The sequence below is a fragment of the Taudactylus pleione genome, unplaced genomic scaffold, assembly GCF_031769625.1.
Source record: "Taudactylus pleione unplaced genomic scaffold, aTauple2 ptg000070l, whole genome shotgun sequence".
NCBI lineage: Eukaryota > Metazoa > Chordata > Amphibia > Anura > Myobatrachidae > Taudactylus > Taudactylus pleione.
In genome coordinates, this window is record NW_028284472.1 from 18,668,238 (window position 1) to 18,684,218 (window position 15,981).

Genomic DNA, 15,981 nt, shown 5'->3' on the forward strand with positions numbered 1-15,981 from the left:
TCAGGCGTGCTGTGAGCTTCCATCAGTCACTGCTGAGCTTGGCGTTCAGATGCTTAACGCTGCAGACTGCACAGTCATTGTGACTCTGTTGTGATATCATCCTTCTGGTATCTGCTTGTCTCACCAGCCCGGGCGCCGGCACAAATTAATCCTGATGGATTTTTGTCATGGGCAATTGTACAAAAAGTAAGCTCTCATGAGCCGGGCTCGCTCTCTCTCTAAAATCAGCGCCTCCTTCGTTCAGCCTCGCCTATGTTAGTCCTCTTTCCTGTGTGATTGTGATCTGCATGATTCGTCATTCTGACAGTGTTTTGCGCCCCCTATCAATAAAACCATGATCCTGTAGCCTGGATCTTGGCTGACATAACTTTATTAAAGATGATGTGGGCAGCATTACTATCTCTCTAAGCTATTGAGCTTTGCAGACATCACTGGGACACCTTTTTTCCACAGACCTGCCTGTTGTACTCACCCCGTCAGTCAGTCAGTCTTCTGCTGTAATGTCAGAATTTGGCCCCTGCGCTCTACTGTCACAGGACTTTATATAAGAGTGTTCCATGATGGCCTGCTAAAGTCAGGGAAAGCAAAGCAACCCTCGACATGAGGATCACCTGATTTTAAGGGGCTCATTCAATGATGATGACCTGTTTCTCTTCCCACAGGCAGCGAAGCAGGAACTGGAACGCCAGAGGCAACAGGAGATGGAGAGGATCCGCCGCCAAGAGCTGTTTAACCAGAGGAACAGGGAGCAGGAGGAGATTGTGAAGCTGAAGTCTAAGAAGAAGGGCCTACAGCTGGAATTGGAAGCGCTGGTGGGAATACTGTGATGTACATCTTACATGTCCCAGAAAACAATTCAAATAAGCAGATTGTAGACTAAGGGCATAATTCAGAGATGAGCGCCAATGCGATTGCAGCTGCGAAAATATGCTAACGATCACCCGCGCATAGGGACGCCCACTGCTGCCTTCTCATCTGCGTACAACGTCACTTACCAGCGTAAATATCGGTGACTTCAAACCACAACGAACAGTCATCTTGCGCTGTGCGGCAAGTCTGACCAACCACAGACACTGCAGCTCTCCTGACACGCAGAGCGCTCTCATGCTGCCATCTCAGTGGAAAAAGTATATGCGCCCATGAAACGGGCATTCAAACGTAAGACACGCCTGCGTTTTTCTGACCCCCAATTCTTGTTACCACCCCCAAACACTGGCAACCTGTCACTCACTGTGCAATGGACTCCTGTATGCGTCCGTAATCTCAACGCGATTGCTGCACACGCGCAGGGCGGCTTATACGTATGTGCAACGGCAAACAAACGCTCGAGGTGCGTAAAAATCGCCATTCCGTCCGTCTCTAAATCAAGCCCTATGTCTGGTGCTTCTCTAAGTACCTTGTCTTGGATTATTTATTCTGCCAATCTGCCTCAGGATGAATATCTGCTATTATGGAGCCCATTGAGTAACAAGTTTTATCAGATGCAACAAGTTTTAAATTTTGTTGCGTATGATAATAGTGCTGCAGCCAATCGGCTCCCAACTGTCATCTGTTTGAAATAAACACAGTTGAGAGCTGATTGGCTTGTGCGCCATTTATTATACGCAACAAGTTTTAAAACTCATTGATAAATGAGCCTTTATGTATTTTGACAGCCAGAACGTGGTTTGTATTCATAACCTTAAAGAAGGCTTACATCCGAACACGTTTTTACATATTAAACACTTTAACCGGAAGTGGTCTGATGCCCAGGACACCTGACTTATGTGGTCAGTGTTAATTAATTTTTCTCCAATTCTGTAGGAGGCTACCCCGCCTTGCTGGTCTAGGGGTAAATTAGGGTGAGGGATGGTTGTCAGGTAGAGGAAGAATCTGTTCTTCTCTTAGTGATGAAACATAATGTAACAAAATGTGGGATGCTGTCAATTGACCAACGCCCAGGATGCCAACTGCCGGGGTCCCGATAAGCTGGAGATGCGGACTCCGAAATACTGACAGCTGGCATCCCGAACTAAAGTACATCGAGGCCGGGTAGCTCTTAGCCACGGGGCAGAGGGTTAGGTTTAGGTGTCCAGGGGCGGCTTAGGCTCAGGCGGGAGGTTAGGGTTAGGCTAAAGATGGGGGGGTTAGGGTTAGGCACTATCAGGGGGAGATTAGGGTTAGGCACCCCCCCGGGGAGGTTAGGGTTAGGCACTCCAAGGGAGGGTTAGGGTACTTACCAGCCGGCGTCGGGATTCAAAACAGCGGGCTTCCGGCGTTGGGATTCTATAATACCCAACCCACAAAATGTATCTAGCCTGGAAACCAGTTACCCGTACAGTTCAGAAAAATACATAAATAACTTAGGGCCAAGGAGCACTGCTAAACATCTTCATACATCTTAGTGCGGGAAGGTCACGTGTAATTTTTTTTATGTCATTTAGCATGTTTCATGGCACAGTGCTCTAAATCGTGTAAAATCCCCACATAGGGCCAATACCTGTATGTGACTAAGGGGTGTTTTTGCCCGTTTTAGGAGGAGAAACATCAGCAAATCACACTAAGAGTCCAGGATATCCGGGGGCGAAAGAAAATTAAGAAAAACGAGATGGAAGCTGTAGATAAAAAATGTGATCTAGGAATTATAGAGATCCGACAACTTCAGCAGCAGCTGCAGGTAAGGGCAAATAATTATAGCGATCAAACAACTTCAGCTGCAGGTACGGGCAAATAATTATAGCGATCAAACAACTTCAGCTGCAGGTACGGGCAAATAATTATAGCGATCAAACAACTTCAGCTGCAGGTAAGGGCATATAATTATAGCGATCAAACAACTTCAGCTGCAGGTACGGGCAAATAATTATAGCGATCAAACAACTTCAGCTGCAGGTAAGGGCATATAATTATAGCGATCAAACAACTTCAGCTGCAGGTACGGGCAAATAATTATAGCGATCAAACAACTTCAGCTGCAGGTACGGGCAAATAATTATAGCGATCCGACAACTTCAGTAGCAGCTGCAGGTAAGGGCAGACTGCCTGGTAGTTCTCTAAATCAGTATATATGGAAACGTAACCCGTCTTAACGTTACATCTCCCAATAACTGGTTATGGACAAGTTTTTTTCCTACTGCAGGAACAATTAAACATAGTATACCCCTTACATAACATCCTGGAGATGACACCCCCGAGGCATGAGGCACATCTAGATGTATAATGGTACCATTTTATAAAGAGCATGTTTTGGGAAATCAGGCCCTGATTCAGAGACTGACGCTCTGAAAGAGCGCTCGCTCTGAATCTGGGCGTTTCTTTTTGAGCGGCCAGGATGATGGTCGCGATGGTCAAGACCATCGCGACCATCGGGCTTGCGACGAGACCCTTGTGGTAGGGTCCCGTGGCCGCAAGCCCCAGAGAGCTTCTGGCTCTAATAGAGCCGGAAACTCTCCCACTGACATCACTGGTGATGTCAGTGGGGCCGCCCACAAACGGCAGGCGTTCCTTCGGGAACGCCTCCGTTTGGCCAGCCACCCCCCCTGCCCGCCTACCAAACGGGGCGAGCTGTCAATCACCATCAACAGCTCGCCACCTTTGGTGCGAGACCCGGAGCGACGGAGCACCCATCGCTAGCCGGGTCTCGCGCATGCAGCATTTCGCATGCAGATACACCCGCAGTCGCTCACAGAACACAGGTATGCCGCATATCATTTTAATCAGCAGTAGCTGCTTGTGCTGCTCTAGCCGCATCGCTGTGCGCATAAGACGCATTTGTAAGTAAAAAGAAACGCCGAAAAGACGCTTAGCGCTACCGAGTCACGCTATGGCATGGCGCGACTAGAAGGGCTGTTTAACACCCAAGGCGTCTAGATGTATGTGGACCCATCTGTATGAGCAGTAGTAGGGTGAGGGCTTTTCCTTTTATAGAGTAGAACGCAGTGGTGCAGATGTGATAATGGAGGTGGAACGTAGTGCAGAAAGAGATGGGGTGCAGCGTAGCAGATAAGAATAATTGGGCGTTCATCTCAATCTTGTTATCCCACGTGGTCACTTTTGTATTTCAGGAATATCAGAACAAGCTGAGCAGTCTGGTCCCGGAGAAACAAGCTTTAAACGAGAAGATCAAACAGATTCAGATGGTCAGCTCCTCAGGTGAGTGTTATCTCCTCTCCAGCTCATTCCTCTATCTCTGGGTGGTTCTAGCGCTACACAGACAGGGGGGATGTAGTCTTTCCGTTCACTAAGAACCATTGAGATGACTGAGGCACATATAATATAGCCCGCTCAGGCCATAGGGCAGCGCACCCATCACTCTCACTCTGCAATTGGCAATCACTACACTCCAGTATCAGGGGTTACCATTAGTGTGTGGTCTCTGCGTTATGTCTGCCTGCCGGAGAACCGCGCCAGCTCTAGAGGTGCTGCAGATAACGTGCGATCGCATTGTCCAACAGATGGCTCCAACTCCGGTCTGCTGGGGCTTCAGAAGAAAACCATGGAGAAGGACGGGCTATGCCAGAGGCTGCGGGAGCAGCTGGACGCCCTGGAGAAAGAGACTTCCGCAAAGCTGTTGGAGATGGACTCGTTCAACAACCAGATCAAGGTGGGGAAGGTAGATGTTAGTGGGACGGTGCGATATAGATATTACATGGGGGAAAATAGAGCATACTATAATGATATCTTCATGGAGGTGGAGAAGAGATGTCCCATGTCCAAACAATTTGCTGTAATAAAAATAGGGTTGAACAGTCCAGTTTGATCGGGGTCATAAAACAGGTGAAATATAGTTATATCGTATTTGGTAAAAGTATATAATATAAAATAAATGCTGGTAAAGTGCTGTAAACTGATGGTCACATCATTACCCTTAGAGGCCCACTCACACTAATTACATATAAGGAAGTAAAATATTCTATTCTGGCTGTAGGTTTTTTTCCAGCTCTTTAACACTGAATAATTGTTCAATCCCTCAGCTGAATAGGAAGCAGTGTTCTGTGACTGTACCATGTGTCAGGATAAAGCCTACTCATTGATTTGCATGAACAGGAGTTGACAAGAACTGTGTACAATGTGTTTGCTCTTTAATATAATAAATTCTCTGAATTGCAGTAACTTCCCCCACACAGCTCTGCTCTGGTTCCTCATGGCTTCTGGCGGCCCCTAGTGGCTGCGGAGTGCATTACGTAATGTGCCTTCTCTGTCTGCCTTATCTTGCAGTGTGAGGCTATGGATGACTCTGTCCTGCAGTGCCTTTTGTCTCTCCTCAGCTGTCTCAACAATCTCTTCCTCTTGCTTAAGGTTAATTCAATTTCTATGTCTTCTTTACCTGTCCGCTCTTTCATCTTTCCCTGTATTTCCATTTCTTGCTTTTCCATGTCTGGTGTGAGTGTGGTCTGTGGTCAGGGAAGGGATTACAGGTGAGTAAAGCAGCCCTGGTGATGTGTCCCAATGGGTTTTCCTTATTGTATGTAATGCCAGGGTCAGCTGCGTCTTTTGTCTCTCATCCTGCATGTATAAAAACAATTATTACTTATTATTAATTGTGTCCATGCACATCTACAGGGAAGATCACATATAGAGACACGCACATCTACAGGGAGGATCACCTATAGAGACACATCTACAGGGAGGATCACCTTTAGAGGATACACACATTTACAGGAAGGATCACATACGTACAGAGGGGAGACACATCTACAGGGAGGATCACATATAGAGACACACACATCTACAGGGAGGATCACCTATAGAGACACACACATCTACAGGGAGGATCACCTATAGAGGATACACACATTTACAGGAAGGATCACATACGTACAGAGGGGAGACACATCTACAGGGAGGATCACATATAGAGACACACACATCTACAGGGAGGATCACATATAGAGGATACACACATCTACAGGGAGGATCACATCTAGAGACACACACATCTACAGGGAGGATCACATACGTACAGGGAGGATCACATCTACAGGGAGGATCACCTATAGAGACACACACATCTACAGGGAGGATCACCTATAGAGACACGCACATCTACAGGGAGGATAACATATAGAGATACACATCTACAGGGTGGATCACCTATAGAGAGACACACATCTACAGGGAGGATCACATATAGACACACACACATCTACAGGGAGGATCACATACGTACAGGGAGGATCACATCTACAGGGAGGATCACCTATAGAGACACACACATCTACAGGGAGGATCACCTATAGAGGATACACACACATTTACAGGAAGGATCACATATAGAGACACACACATCTACAGGGAGGATCACATATAGAGGATACACACATCTACAGCGAGGATCACATATTGAGACACGCACATCTACAGGGAGGATCACATCTAGAGACACACACATCTACAGGGAGGATCACATACGTACAGGGAGGATCACCTATAGAGACACACACATCTACAGGGGGATCACCTATAGAGACACACACATCTACAGGGAGGATCACCTATAGAGACACACACATCTACAGGGAGGATCACCTATAGAGGATACACACACATTTACAGGAAGGATCACATATAGAGACACACACATCTACAGGGAGGATCACATATAGAGGATACACACATCTACAGGGAGGATCACATATAGAGACACGCACATCTAGAGACACACACATCTACAGGGAGGATCACATACGTACAGGGAGGATCACCTATAGAGAGACACATCTACAGGGAGGATCGCCTATAGAGAGACACACATCCACAGGGAGGATCACCTATAAAGGATACACACACACATTTACAGGAAGGATCACATACTTACAGGGAGGATCACCTATAGAGAGACACATCTACAGGGAGGATCACATATAGAGACTTGTTATCAAGGACTGTGCCCCTCCTAAGCCTAATTAACTAGGTATAAAATCTTACATTTTGCAGTTTTATAAAGGTGGATTAATGCTGAAGCAAGAACCACATAATATGTCTGTGTTGTGTATAAAAAAGGAAATATATACACTTTTTCACATTCTGGTTGATTTTATTTGCCGTGTTAATTTTATGAAAATGTAAAGTCTTCTAAAGAAAAAACCCAGGGTATAATTTGTCTGGGTCATGTTAAAAATAAATAAATGACTGATATTAATACTGAAATGTGACCAACGTGAAAAGTAACAAAATAGGCTCAGCACAGGTTTTAACACAGACAGTGATAGATCTACTGTTTCCATCTTAATACAGGTTGAGTCTCCGATATCCAAAATGCTTGGGACCAGGGGTATTTTGGAATAATTGCATATCATAATGAAATATCTTGGGAATGGGACCCAAATATACACACAGAATGCATTTATGTATTATATACACCTTATACACACAGCCTGCAGATCATTACATACAATATTTTCAATAAGTTTGTGGCTCAAACAAAGTTTTTGTGTACATACATAAAATTCAGTTATGTTTCATATACACCCTATACACACAGCCTGAAGGTAATTTTATACAATATTTGTAATAATTTGTGCCTTAGACAAAGTTTGTGTACATTGAACCATCAAAAAATCAAAGGTTTCATTATCTCAGTCATGGCAAAAAAATTCCGTATTTCAGAATATTCCGTATTTCGGAATATTTGGATATGGGGGACTCGACCTGTACTCCATGGTTGTTTATGGCAGGGGGAGGCTGGCAAAGAGATACTCAAGGACAGTGGTTTACTGTGGCGGTTTTTTCTTTCTTTCTTTCTTTTATAAATGTATAGTTCTGTGGGGGAAGATGTGTAAAGTCTCTGAAGTCCATTGTGATCCTCTCCCCCTTTGATCACCAGTATGCAGCATTACTTTCTTCTGATATAGAGCTTTCCCGGCTGTGTATATTGTATAGACTTCTGGGTTAATAACCCGGGGTCCAGATGCGCATGTGCGGTCACAAGATCCCTCTCCGGTGAATTTCATGATAAGATGCCCTTAGACCTATGCTTTGCGGAATCCTATAAGGACTGCTGTGCTGCGGGACTGCAGTTCTTATAGGATTCCTCCCAGGATATCTCTGATTTCTGCTGCAGTCCCTGCATGTATGTGTAATGATGAGGTTTTTACCATTAAAATGGCTTTGATACATCCCACCCTACAAGAAGTGAAAACAAATGACAATAGTTCCTGCGCACTAGGGCCCTCATTCAGAGCCGTACGCTCTGAGCAGAGCGCACGCTCTGAATGAGGGCCGCCCTCCATAATTATGGAGCGTCCTCCTGGACGCTCGTATAGCTGTGGGTCACCACCCACAGCCTATACGAGCATGCAGTTTGATGGCCGCGATGGTCTTGACCATCGCGACCATCGCCACTGCGAGCCGGAGCCTGCGGTTGAGGTTTTCAACCGCAATGCCCGGAGTGATTTTGGCTCTATCAGAGCCAAAATCACTCCCACTGACATCACTAGTGATGTCAGTGGGCCGGCTTCTGACGGTAGGCGTTCCCTTGGGAACGCCCCCGTCAGGGAGGCACGCCCACCAAAGGGGCCGTGCTGTCAATCAACATCGACAGCACGCCCCCTTTGATCAGACACAACGAGCGAAGGAAAGTCCTTCGCTCGTCGCGTCTGGCGCATGCGCACGACGGAGATCCCGCCGTCGTGCGCATGCGCAGTGCACAACATCGACCCACTTGCGAGCGGACAGCCGCTTGCGAGTGGATCTGAATCAGGCCCTAGGTCCGGTTGATGGGTGCAGCCTGTGATTACTTTAGAAGAGATCACCCAATCTTTTAAAATAGGCAATTTCTGAAAAGGTTAAGTACTCCCATTTGGGTGCTCCCTCTGATAGTAAGTGATCAGCAGATTCATACATTGAAATTATCATGAAGTTTTCCACAGGTTCAAATATGTGAATAAAAATATAAAACAAGCATTGTGCGGTGTCATTTAGTACGTAAAACAGGTTGGGTACAGGGTTGCCCACTGCTCGGGTACAGGGTGCCTGGTGCTCTGGATCCCGGCGTTCAGATTCCCGATACAGACATCCCGACAGGGTTAGGATACCGACACCAGTCAGTAAGTATTCTAACCCTCCCTCCCCGCAGCCTAACCCTCCCTCTAGTGCCTAACTCTCCCCCTAACCTCACTACTTAACGTCGGGTTGCCGGTTCTGAGCACCAGCGTCCCGACAGCTGAGATTGAAACTACATCCCCATAAAACCGTTTTGTGTCCTAAACAGAAAATAGTGTCTTGACGTTCAGATACCAAGGTACCTTCCAGGAAAGAAATCTATTGATGGGGGTTAGATTTCCCCTTTGGATGTGCCCTTGGATGAGCTTGTAGACCTGGCATTTCGTGGTATCTTTAACTTCTTAAACCATATTCTGGTCCCACATCATAGAATTGTCTGTAGAATTCCAAAGAACTCAAAAATAAAATGTCTGCTGAGAAGAAGAAATAGCTAAAAATGTTTTATTAAGTAAGATAAAACCTGTGCACTCACATCATAGTAGAATGCACCAGTTATTAAAATGGATGAAATCAGGCATATAACGGTATATTGCCCGCATTGATCCCATCTACGCAACAGCGGCAGATGGTAACACAGTTGTCACTGTTGCAGTGGTTGTGTATAGAAGGTGTTTTACTGACAGCCCTTGGAAACATTAGTATAAACAGCGCCACCTTCAGGCTATAAAATACAATTACTTTACAAATTTGTCTTTTTAGGCTCAGCATTGTATGCAACATTGCTTTGTGACTGTCCTGTTTCGTTATCCTGTTTTATAGAATTTAGAACAGAACTTAAAGGCAAAACAAAGGCCACATTTCTTGCGCTGTGTAAGCCCAATGTAATGCTGTGCGCAGGAGACCCCTGTTTAATTTTGTCATGCATTGTATGCTGTGTTTCTCTTCTCCCCATGTGCAGTCATGTCAGTGCATCTCACAGACGCAGCTCTCCATCCTGTCCTTGTTCCGTCTCCTGCAATTACTCTGTCTGATCGCTTGGTTCTCTTTATTAGGAACTGAGAGAAAGTTACAACAAACAGCAGACGGCTCTTCACCAACTGCAGAAAATCAAGCAAGACAAACTGAGGGACGTGGAGAGCAAGAGAGCGCAGCTGGCACAGAAAAAGAAGGAAGAGGAGGAGGCTGCAAGGTAACATGACTGACACCTTATGTCCCCTTTTACATACAGAGATTATCCTGTCACCTCCTATACACAGGGATTGCGTGACTGACACATTATCCTGCCACCTCCTATGTACAGTATTGTATGACTGACACATTATCCTGTCACCTCCTATGTACAGTATTGTATGACTGACACATTATCCTGCCACCTCCTATGTACAGGGATTGCGTGACTGACACATTATCCTGCCACCTCCTATGTACAGTATTGTATGACTGACACATTATCCTGTCACCTCCTATGTACAATATTGTATGACTGACACATTATCCTTTCACCACCTATGTACAGTATGTATGACTGACACATTTTCCTGTCACTGCCTATGTACAGGGATTGTATGACTGACACATTATCCTGTCACCTCCTATGTACAGGGATTGTATGACTGACACATTATCCTGTGACCTCCTATGTACAGTATTGTATGACTGACACATTATCCTGTCACCTCCTATGTACAGTATTGTATGACTGACACATTTCATATAACATGTCTGACAAAATGAAATGAGTTAGATTCTGTTTCCGATAGGAAAGCCAAACAAGAGAAGGAGAACATGTGGAAGGAGAAGGTGAAGCGGGAAGAAGAGGATAAGCAGAAGCGGCTGGAGGATGAGCGCAGGCAGGAGCAGATGCTCCTGGAGAAGCAGCGGGCAGAGGAAGCGGCAGCCATGCTTAAGGAGCGGGAGGCCCAGCAGCACAAGTTGGCAGAGGAGAGGCAGCGAGAGGAGGAAGAGAAGAGGAAGAGGGCAGAGGTACAGAGGGAGGCAGAGCAGAGAAGGATACAGGAGGAGGAGAAACGCAAGCAGGCACAGCTGAAGAGAGAAGCGGAGGAGAAGAGCCGAGCGCAGGAGGAGGAGAAGAGACGGAAGGACAGCAGCACCACCAGAGACCCAGAGAGGCGCTTCTCCAAACTCAACTTAGATGAGAAGTTTGCAGACAAGCTGAAATTTATTGGTGGGAACCACGGAAGCATTGACAAAGGAAGAGAAGGTAAACTAGATCACACCTACTTATTGCTTTCTGTTCACACAGGCAGAAATCTGTAGGGGGTGAAATAGCGCCATTTATACATAGAACAACAAAAGATTGCTCAAAAACTATGGTAAGTGGGCAGAATAGCCATCATTTGATACATGGCCTGCAGCTGATACCTTGCATTAGCCTGTGCCAAGCACATAGTATGGTTACAGCTTGTGCTTCCACAAAAGCAAGCACTGGGCCAGCGTGTGCCCCCATGAGAGGTACACAGCCTACCCCCATGATGTTACTGGAGCTGTGGAAGTAGTAAAGGCTGTGCCCAGTGCTGAGTGGCATGTCGGGTAATGTTACCCCACAGACACACTAGATGCTGGCGCAGGCTATACTAAAGAGTGCATTAGCAATGAAGCCGCAGCAGCCAATCAGCACTTCTCTTTTCACTGTCTAGGGGCCATGTTCCGTTAGGCTGCGAAAACTCGTTATCGGCAATCATTTTTCGCCGATGATGTCATTTTCGCTGTTTTCCCTTTTCTCCTTCATCCACTAGGGGACACTGGAGTTCAAGACAGTGGGGTATAGACGGTGGTAGAGCAGAGCCTGGCACTTTAAATAATTCTGAAGTGTGACTGGCTCCTTCCCCTCTATGCCCCATCAGCCCCAGTTTTTAGAATGTGCCCGAGAGAGCCGGTCACATAGGGCTGAGCTCCAGCCCACACTTAGTATTTTTTCTTTTATTTCAACTTTATTTTAATTTCTAGCTTTCACAAAGCATTGAGGACAGGCTGACAGAGTGCTGCGTCTGTCAGCCTGCTACATGGAGGCATCAGGAGACCCGCCACCACTAAATAAGAGTGTGTGTCGGAGTCCAAGGCACCCTGGCAGTAGCTCAGGGAGGACACGCCACAGCTTAATATAGAGGCTGTGTCCGTGCTTCCGAATGCCTAGCCGCAGCCCTGATGCCAGCAGCTGGTAAGTATAGCTCTGTTCCCCTTATGGGGAACGGAGTTTAATCTGCGGCCCCTCTGCCCCCTCCCAGGCTCAGGTGGTATACACTGTAGTATAACCCCTCCTGGAATCCTGTTATAACGCCGCTAGCGTTATTACAAGGGGCAGAGCTACCGCGCATAGAGCGCGGATACATGTACAGGGAGACTGTTCAGACAGTCTGTAATGTTGCTGCCTAGCAGCGAGCCCTGATATCCCTGCACTGAGCGCTGTCTGACTTAATAGAGCTGACAGCGCTCTGTTTGTCAGCTCTCACGAGAGCCGAATCCTCCCTCTTCTCTATCCCCACGGGGAGGGAGCCTGCGCGTCCCGCTACTCCCAAAAGGGAGTCTACATTGCGCAGCAGCGCGGCTGTTCCCTGCCGCGCTGGTGCTTGAAGAAGCACTGGCGCTGGCTTCTGCAGGGGGAGGAGCACAGCCGCCGGAGAGCGAGGCTGTTATTCACAGCGCTCTCGGCTGCTGGTTGCGGCGCCGGTGCTTGTATGAAGATTGCACCGGCGCTGGCTACAATTGGCCGCATGGCGGGGCTTATGGAGCTGCCCAGAGCGGCTGTTCCCTGCCGCGCTGGTGCTTGTAGAAGCGCTGGCTTCTGCACACAGCCGCCGGAGAGCGAGGCTGTTATTCACAGCGCTCTCGGCTGCTGGTTGCGGCGCCGGTGCTTGTATGAAGATGCACCGGCGCTGGCTATTACGTTCCCGCTCCTCCACTCGCATTATGCCTGCTATACAGCCATTGTTTGCGCCCCGCCCGCTTATTGATAAGGGGCGGAGTCTAGTCCATGCTGGCGTGCACAGATGCCGCCATTACCTCCAGCGAGTATTTTAAAACAGCATATGCACCTGCCTTAAAAGGAGCTGGGGCTTATTGCCAGCATCTCCTGCATCCTCACTCTGGAGTTCTGTGGGGGGTGCAACCCTTAACAGGGGGTTTTATTCCCAGAACGGCCCTAGCTGTTTGGAGTTTGTATGTTCTCCCTGTGCTTGCATATGGCCTCTCCCGTTTTTTTCTTAACTTAAACCTACAGCACCTGGTCTTATTAGGTTTAACGACACAACTGTGGAGTTTGTAATTTACCTGCAGTCTTTATATAGATCTGGCTCTGCTTCATCTCTGTTATATTGCACGTCGGTAGTTCCCCTACGGAACTGGGCAGTGTACTGGTTTAATATTATATTTAAAAAAAAAAAAAAATGAAGCACAGGGAGGAACATGCCACAGCCTAATATAGAGGTTGTGTCCATGCCACTTTGCCCACCACATATCTATCAGCGCCTATGGCCACACGCCCGATCTCGTCTGATCTTGGACGCTAAGCAGCACCAGGCCTGGGTAGTACTTGGATGGGAGACCGCCTGGGTATACCAGGTGCGGCAGGCTTATTACATTGAACATCTGGGGCAAATATGCTTGATGTGTAACAGAATAATGCAGTGTGTTTCTTGCATCTATAGCTGCCAGAGATCACTCTGCCTAAATGTGTATGGTATGCATAGTCGGGGCCACTGTTCTGGCTGCTGCCAGAAATTACGGTTATTGAATATCTTTAACTCAAGGTTACAAAAAGGGTGCGTCCCATCCTCAGGCTTATGCCTCACATTGGCTCACCTTAAGAATGAGCCGTACTGTTCTCATGCATATATGTGGCTGCACATCTCAACAGCCTTCGGTGCTTACCTTAGAAGGTATGCATCTGTGCATCTATATGGATTTATATCTTATTTATTCCCTTCGGCAGCACACACAACACGAAGTAGTAACATATGGCCATTGTGGTGGTTGGCATTGCTGTCTCGCATCACTGAGGTCATCTTTTGATTTCCATCATCTGGGGCACACCTGATAAGGCGAGTACACCGGTAACGGAAGGGTCCCAGGATCGCAATCAGTCTGGGATAGTACGTTGCTAACATTTCCTGCCCCAACGCCGTAGCAGAATGACGGCCACACGCGGCACATGAGCAGTCTCCCTGCGTGGAGGTAAGCCACATGTATGTATATACTTGTATTTTATACTAAACCCGGCGTTAAGACCTGGGGCTCAGTTCCTTCCATGGCTCTAACTATTGCCCTTGTTATATTTTTCAAATTATATCGTCACCTACTAATCTTGTATGTAGGTACGCGTAGGCATGTGGGGATTTGTGTGTGTATATGTGTATATATATGTAATATATATATATATATATATATATATATATATATATATATATATATATTGCTTCTTATCCTTACCATTAAAGCAGGGGTAGGATTTGTTCTTCTCAGTTTTATGTCTGATACCTAGCATATTTAAAGAGGATGCTGCGATGAGAGGCTGGACTCTCCTGATCCGGTAGTTTGTTCTATAACTCCGCTTACACCATCTCTCCCTAGGGATTGGGTGGTGTGTGTGTATATGTATATAATTATGGATATGTGTAGGTATGCCTATACTTCCACAATCATTAAGGTACATATTATTCCACGTCTGGAAAGCTGCCAGGGTTTACCAGAAGCTGTCTGTTATATACATACATATTATATGGTGGCTCTATAGACTAGAGTCATGTTCTGCAGCTTACATAGGATAGTCAGAGGCTCCTACGGCATTGCTTCTAGTATGGACTCTATACATGTCCTGGGGCCTTCCTGTATGTCCACATATGTATATAAGGATATGTACTTACACCCGCCTCGGGTTATAGTCCTGTTTCCATCAGTCTATATCTACGGCGTCCACTTCGGGGGACCTATTAATTACAACTACACTCTAGGGCGCACTTAGTAACCAACTTGTAAGACACTAGGAATGCAGTGTGTGTATATATAGATATAGCATGCTGATCTCCTATTGTGGGATATATGTGTGTGTGTGTATATATGTATATGTATGTAGCGTGCTGATCTCCTGGTGCAGGAGTTTGACAAGTGACTTACTATGTCGGTACTAACTCTTCCTTTCAAAGAGTTTGCCTTTTCATGCAGCTATGTTTATGTGTGTGTATGTGTATATATACTGATATATTCCCGTTCCTTGTATGAATTTTCCTAATAATTGGAGAAATCTGTTTTTGGCCCTGACTGGCGTTATCACTACATATATATATATCTCTTCTTACTTGGGATAATTAACGCATTCTATGTCTATGTACAGGTACCTTTCCCAGCATCGATTCTGGTACTTTATATTATTGTCTTGTCGCATATCTCAATAAAATGGGTATCTGATGGTCCCTTGGGTACATTTCCTATCAGTACATAGAGAATCCTGGATCTATTCCATCCTCATGGCTTATTTAGTTAATTTACATGAGGCCTAGGGCCACCCGCCGATATAGGCAGGGTCTGGCCTGGGTTGTATCAGATTGTGGGCGTAATACACACTTCACCATTATAAGTGTTAATGTAAGGATACACTAGCAGACCGTTTTTGGGGTATGTGTAATCTCTATATGGATACATATCCCTAATGGAACAGGCTCAGGTATAGCGTCCTGTTGTACGGCCTTCTTGTCTCCACTAACAATTTGCTAGTTTCTACAGTATTTTCTTCTGCAGCATCTCCAGACTGAAGTCCGTGCTGTAGAGCATTGATCTTTGCCCACTGAGGCTACTCTCTGTACCTGTCGTGGTGGGTTGCTGTGAGATGAATAAGGTCAGTGACATTCTACATAGCGTCCAGAGGGCTTCTGGTCGCTCGCAGATAAGCGGGCTTACCCCACTAATGCCTCGGAAGATGCTTCCTTTTCATGCATCCTGACATAGCTGTTATTCTCTCTTACGCACCCTAGCTGCTGTCCTAGCAGCCTTCAGTTCTTTTAAATCAGTTGGCTGTACACTTTAGAGCTTTCCTGGTGTGTAGGTGCA

General features: G+C 46.4%; 1 protein-coding gene across 3 annotated transcripts in view; it reads left to right on the forward strand.

Moving 5' to 3' along the window:
* The window catches only part of ITSN2 (intersectin 2), a 158,040-nt gene that overhangs the window by 92,091 nt on the left and 49,968 nt on the right, over positions 1–15,981 (forward strand). For 2 of the 3 annotated variants that reach the window (XM_088467285.1, XM_088467286.1), the window contains exons 13-18: positions 663–812; positions 2,516–2,656; positions 4,044–4,131; positions 4,434–4,582; positions 9,975–10,111; positions 10,683–11,143. In XM_088467285.1, coding sequence (XP_088323411.1) covers positions 663–812; positions 2,516–2,656; positions 4,044–4,131; positions 4,434–4,582; positions 9,975–10,111; positions 10,683–11,143 — 1,126 coding nt within the window. Of the gene's footprint in view, positions 1–662; positions 813–2,515; positions 2,657–4,043; positions 4,132–4,433; positions 4,583–5,196; positions 5,278–9,974; positions 10,112–10,682; positions 11,144–15,981 lie in introns of all 3 variants that reach the window. The other variant, XM_088467287.1, reaches the window with a different exon arrangement.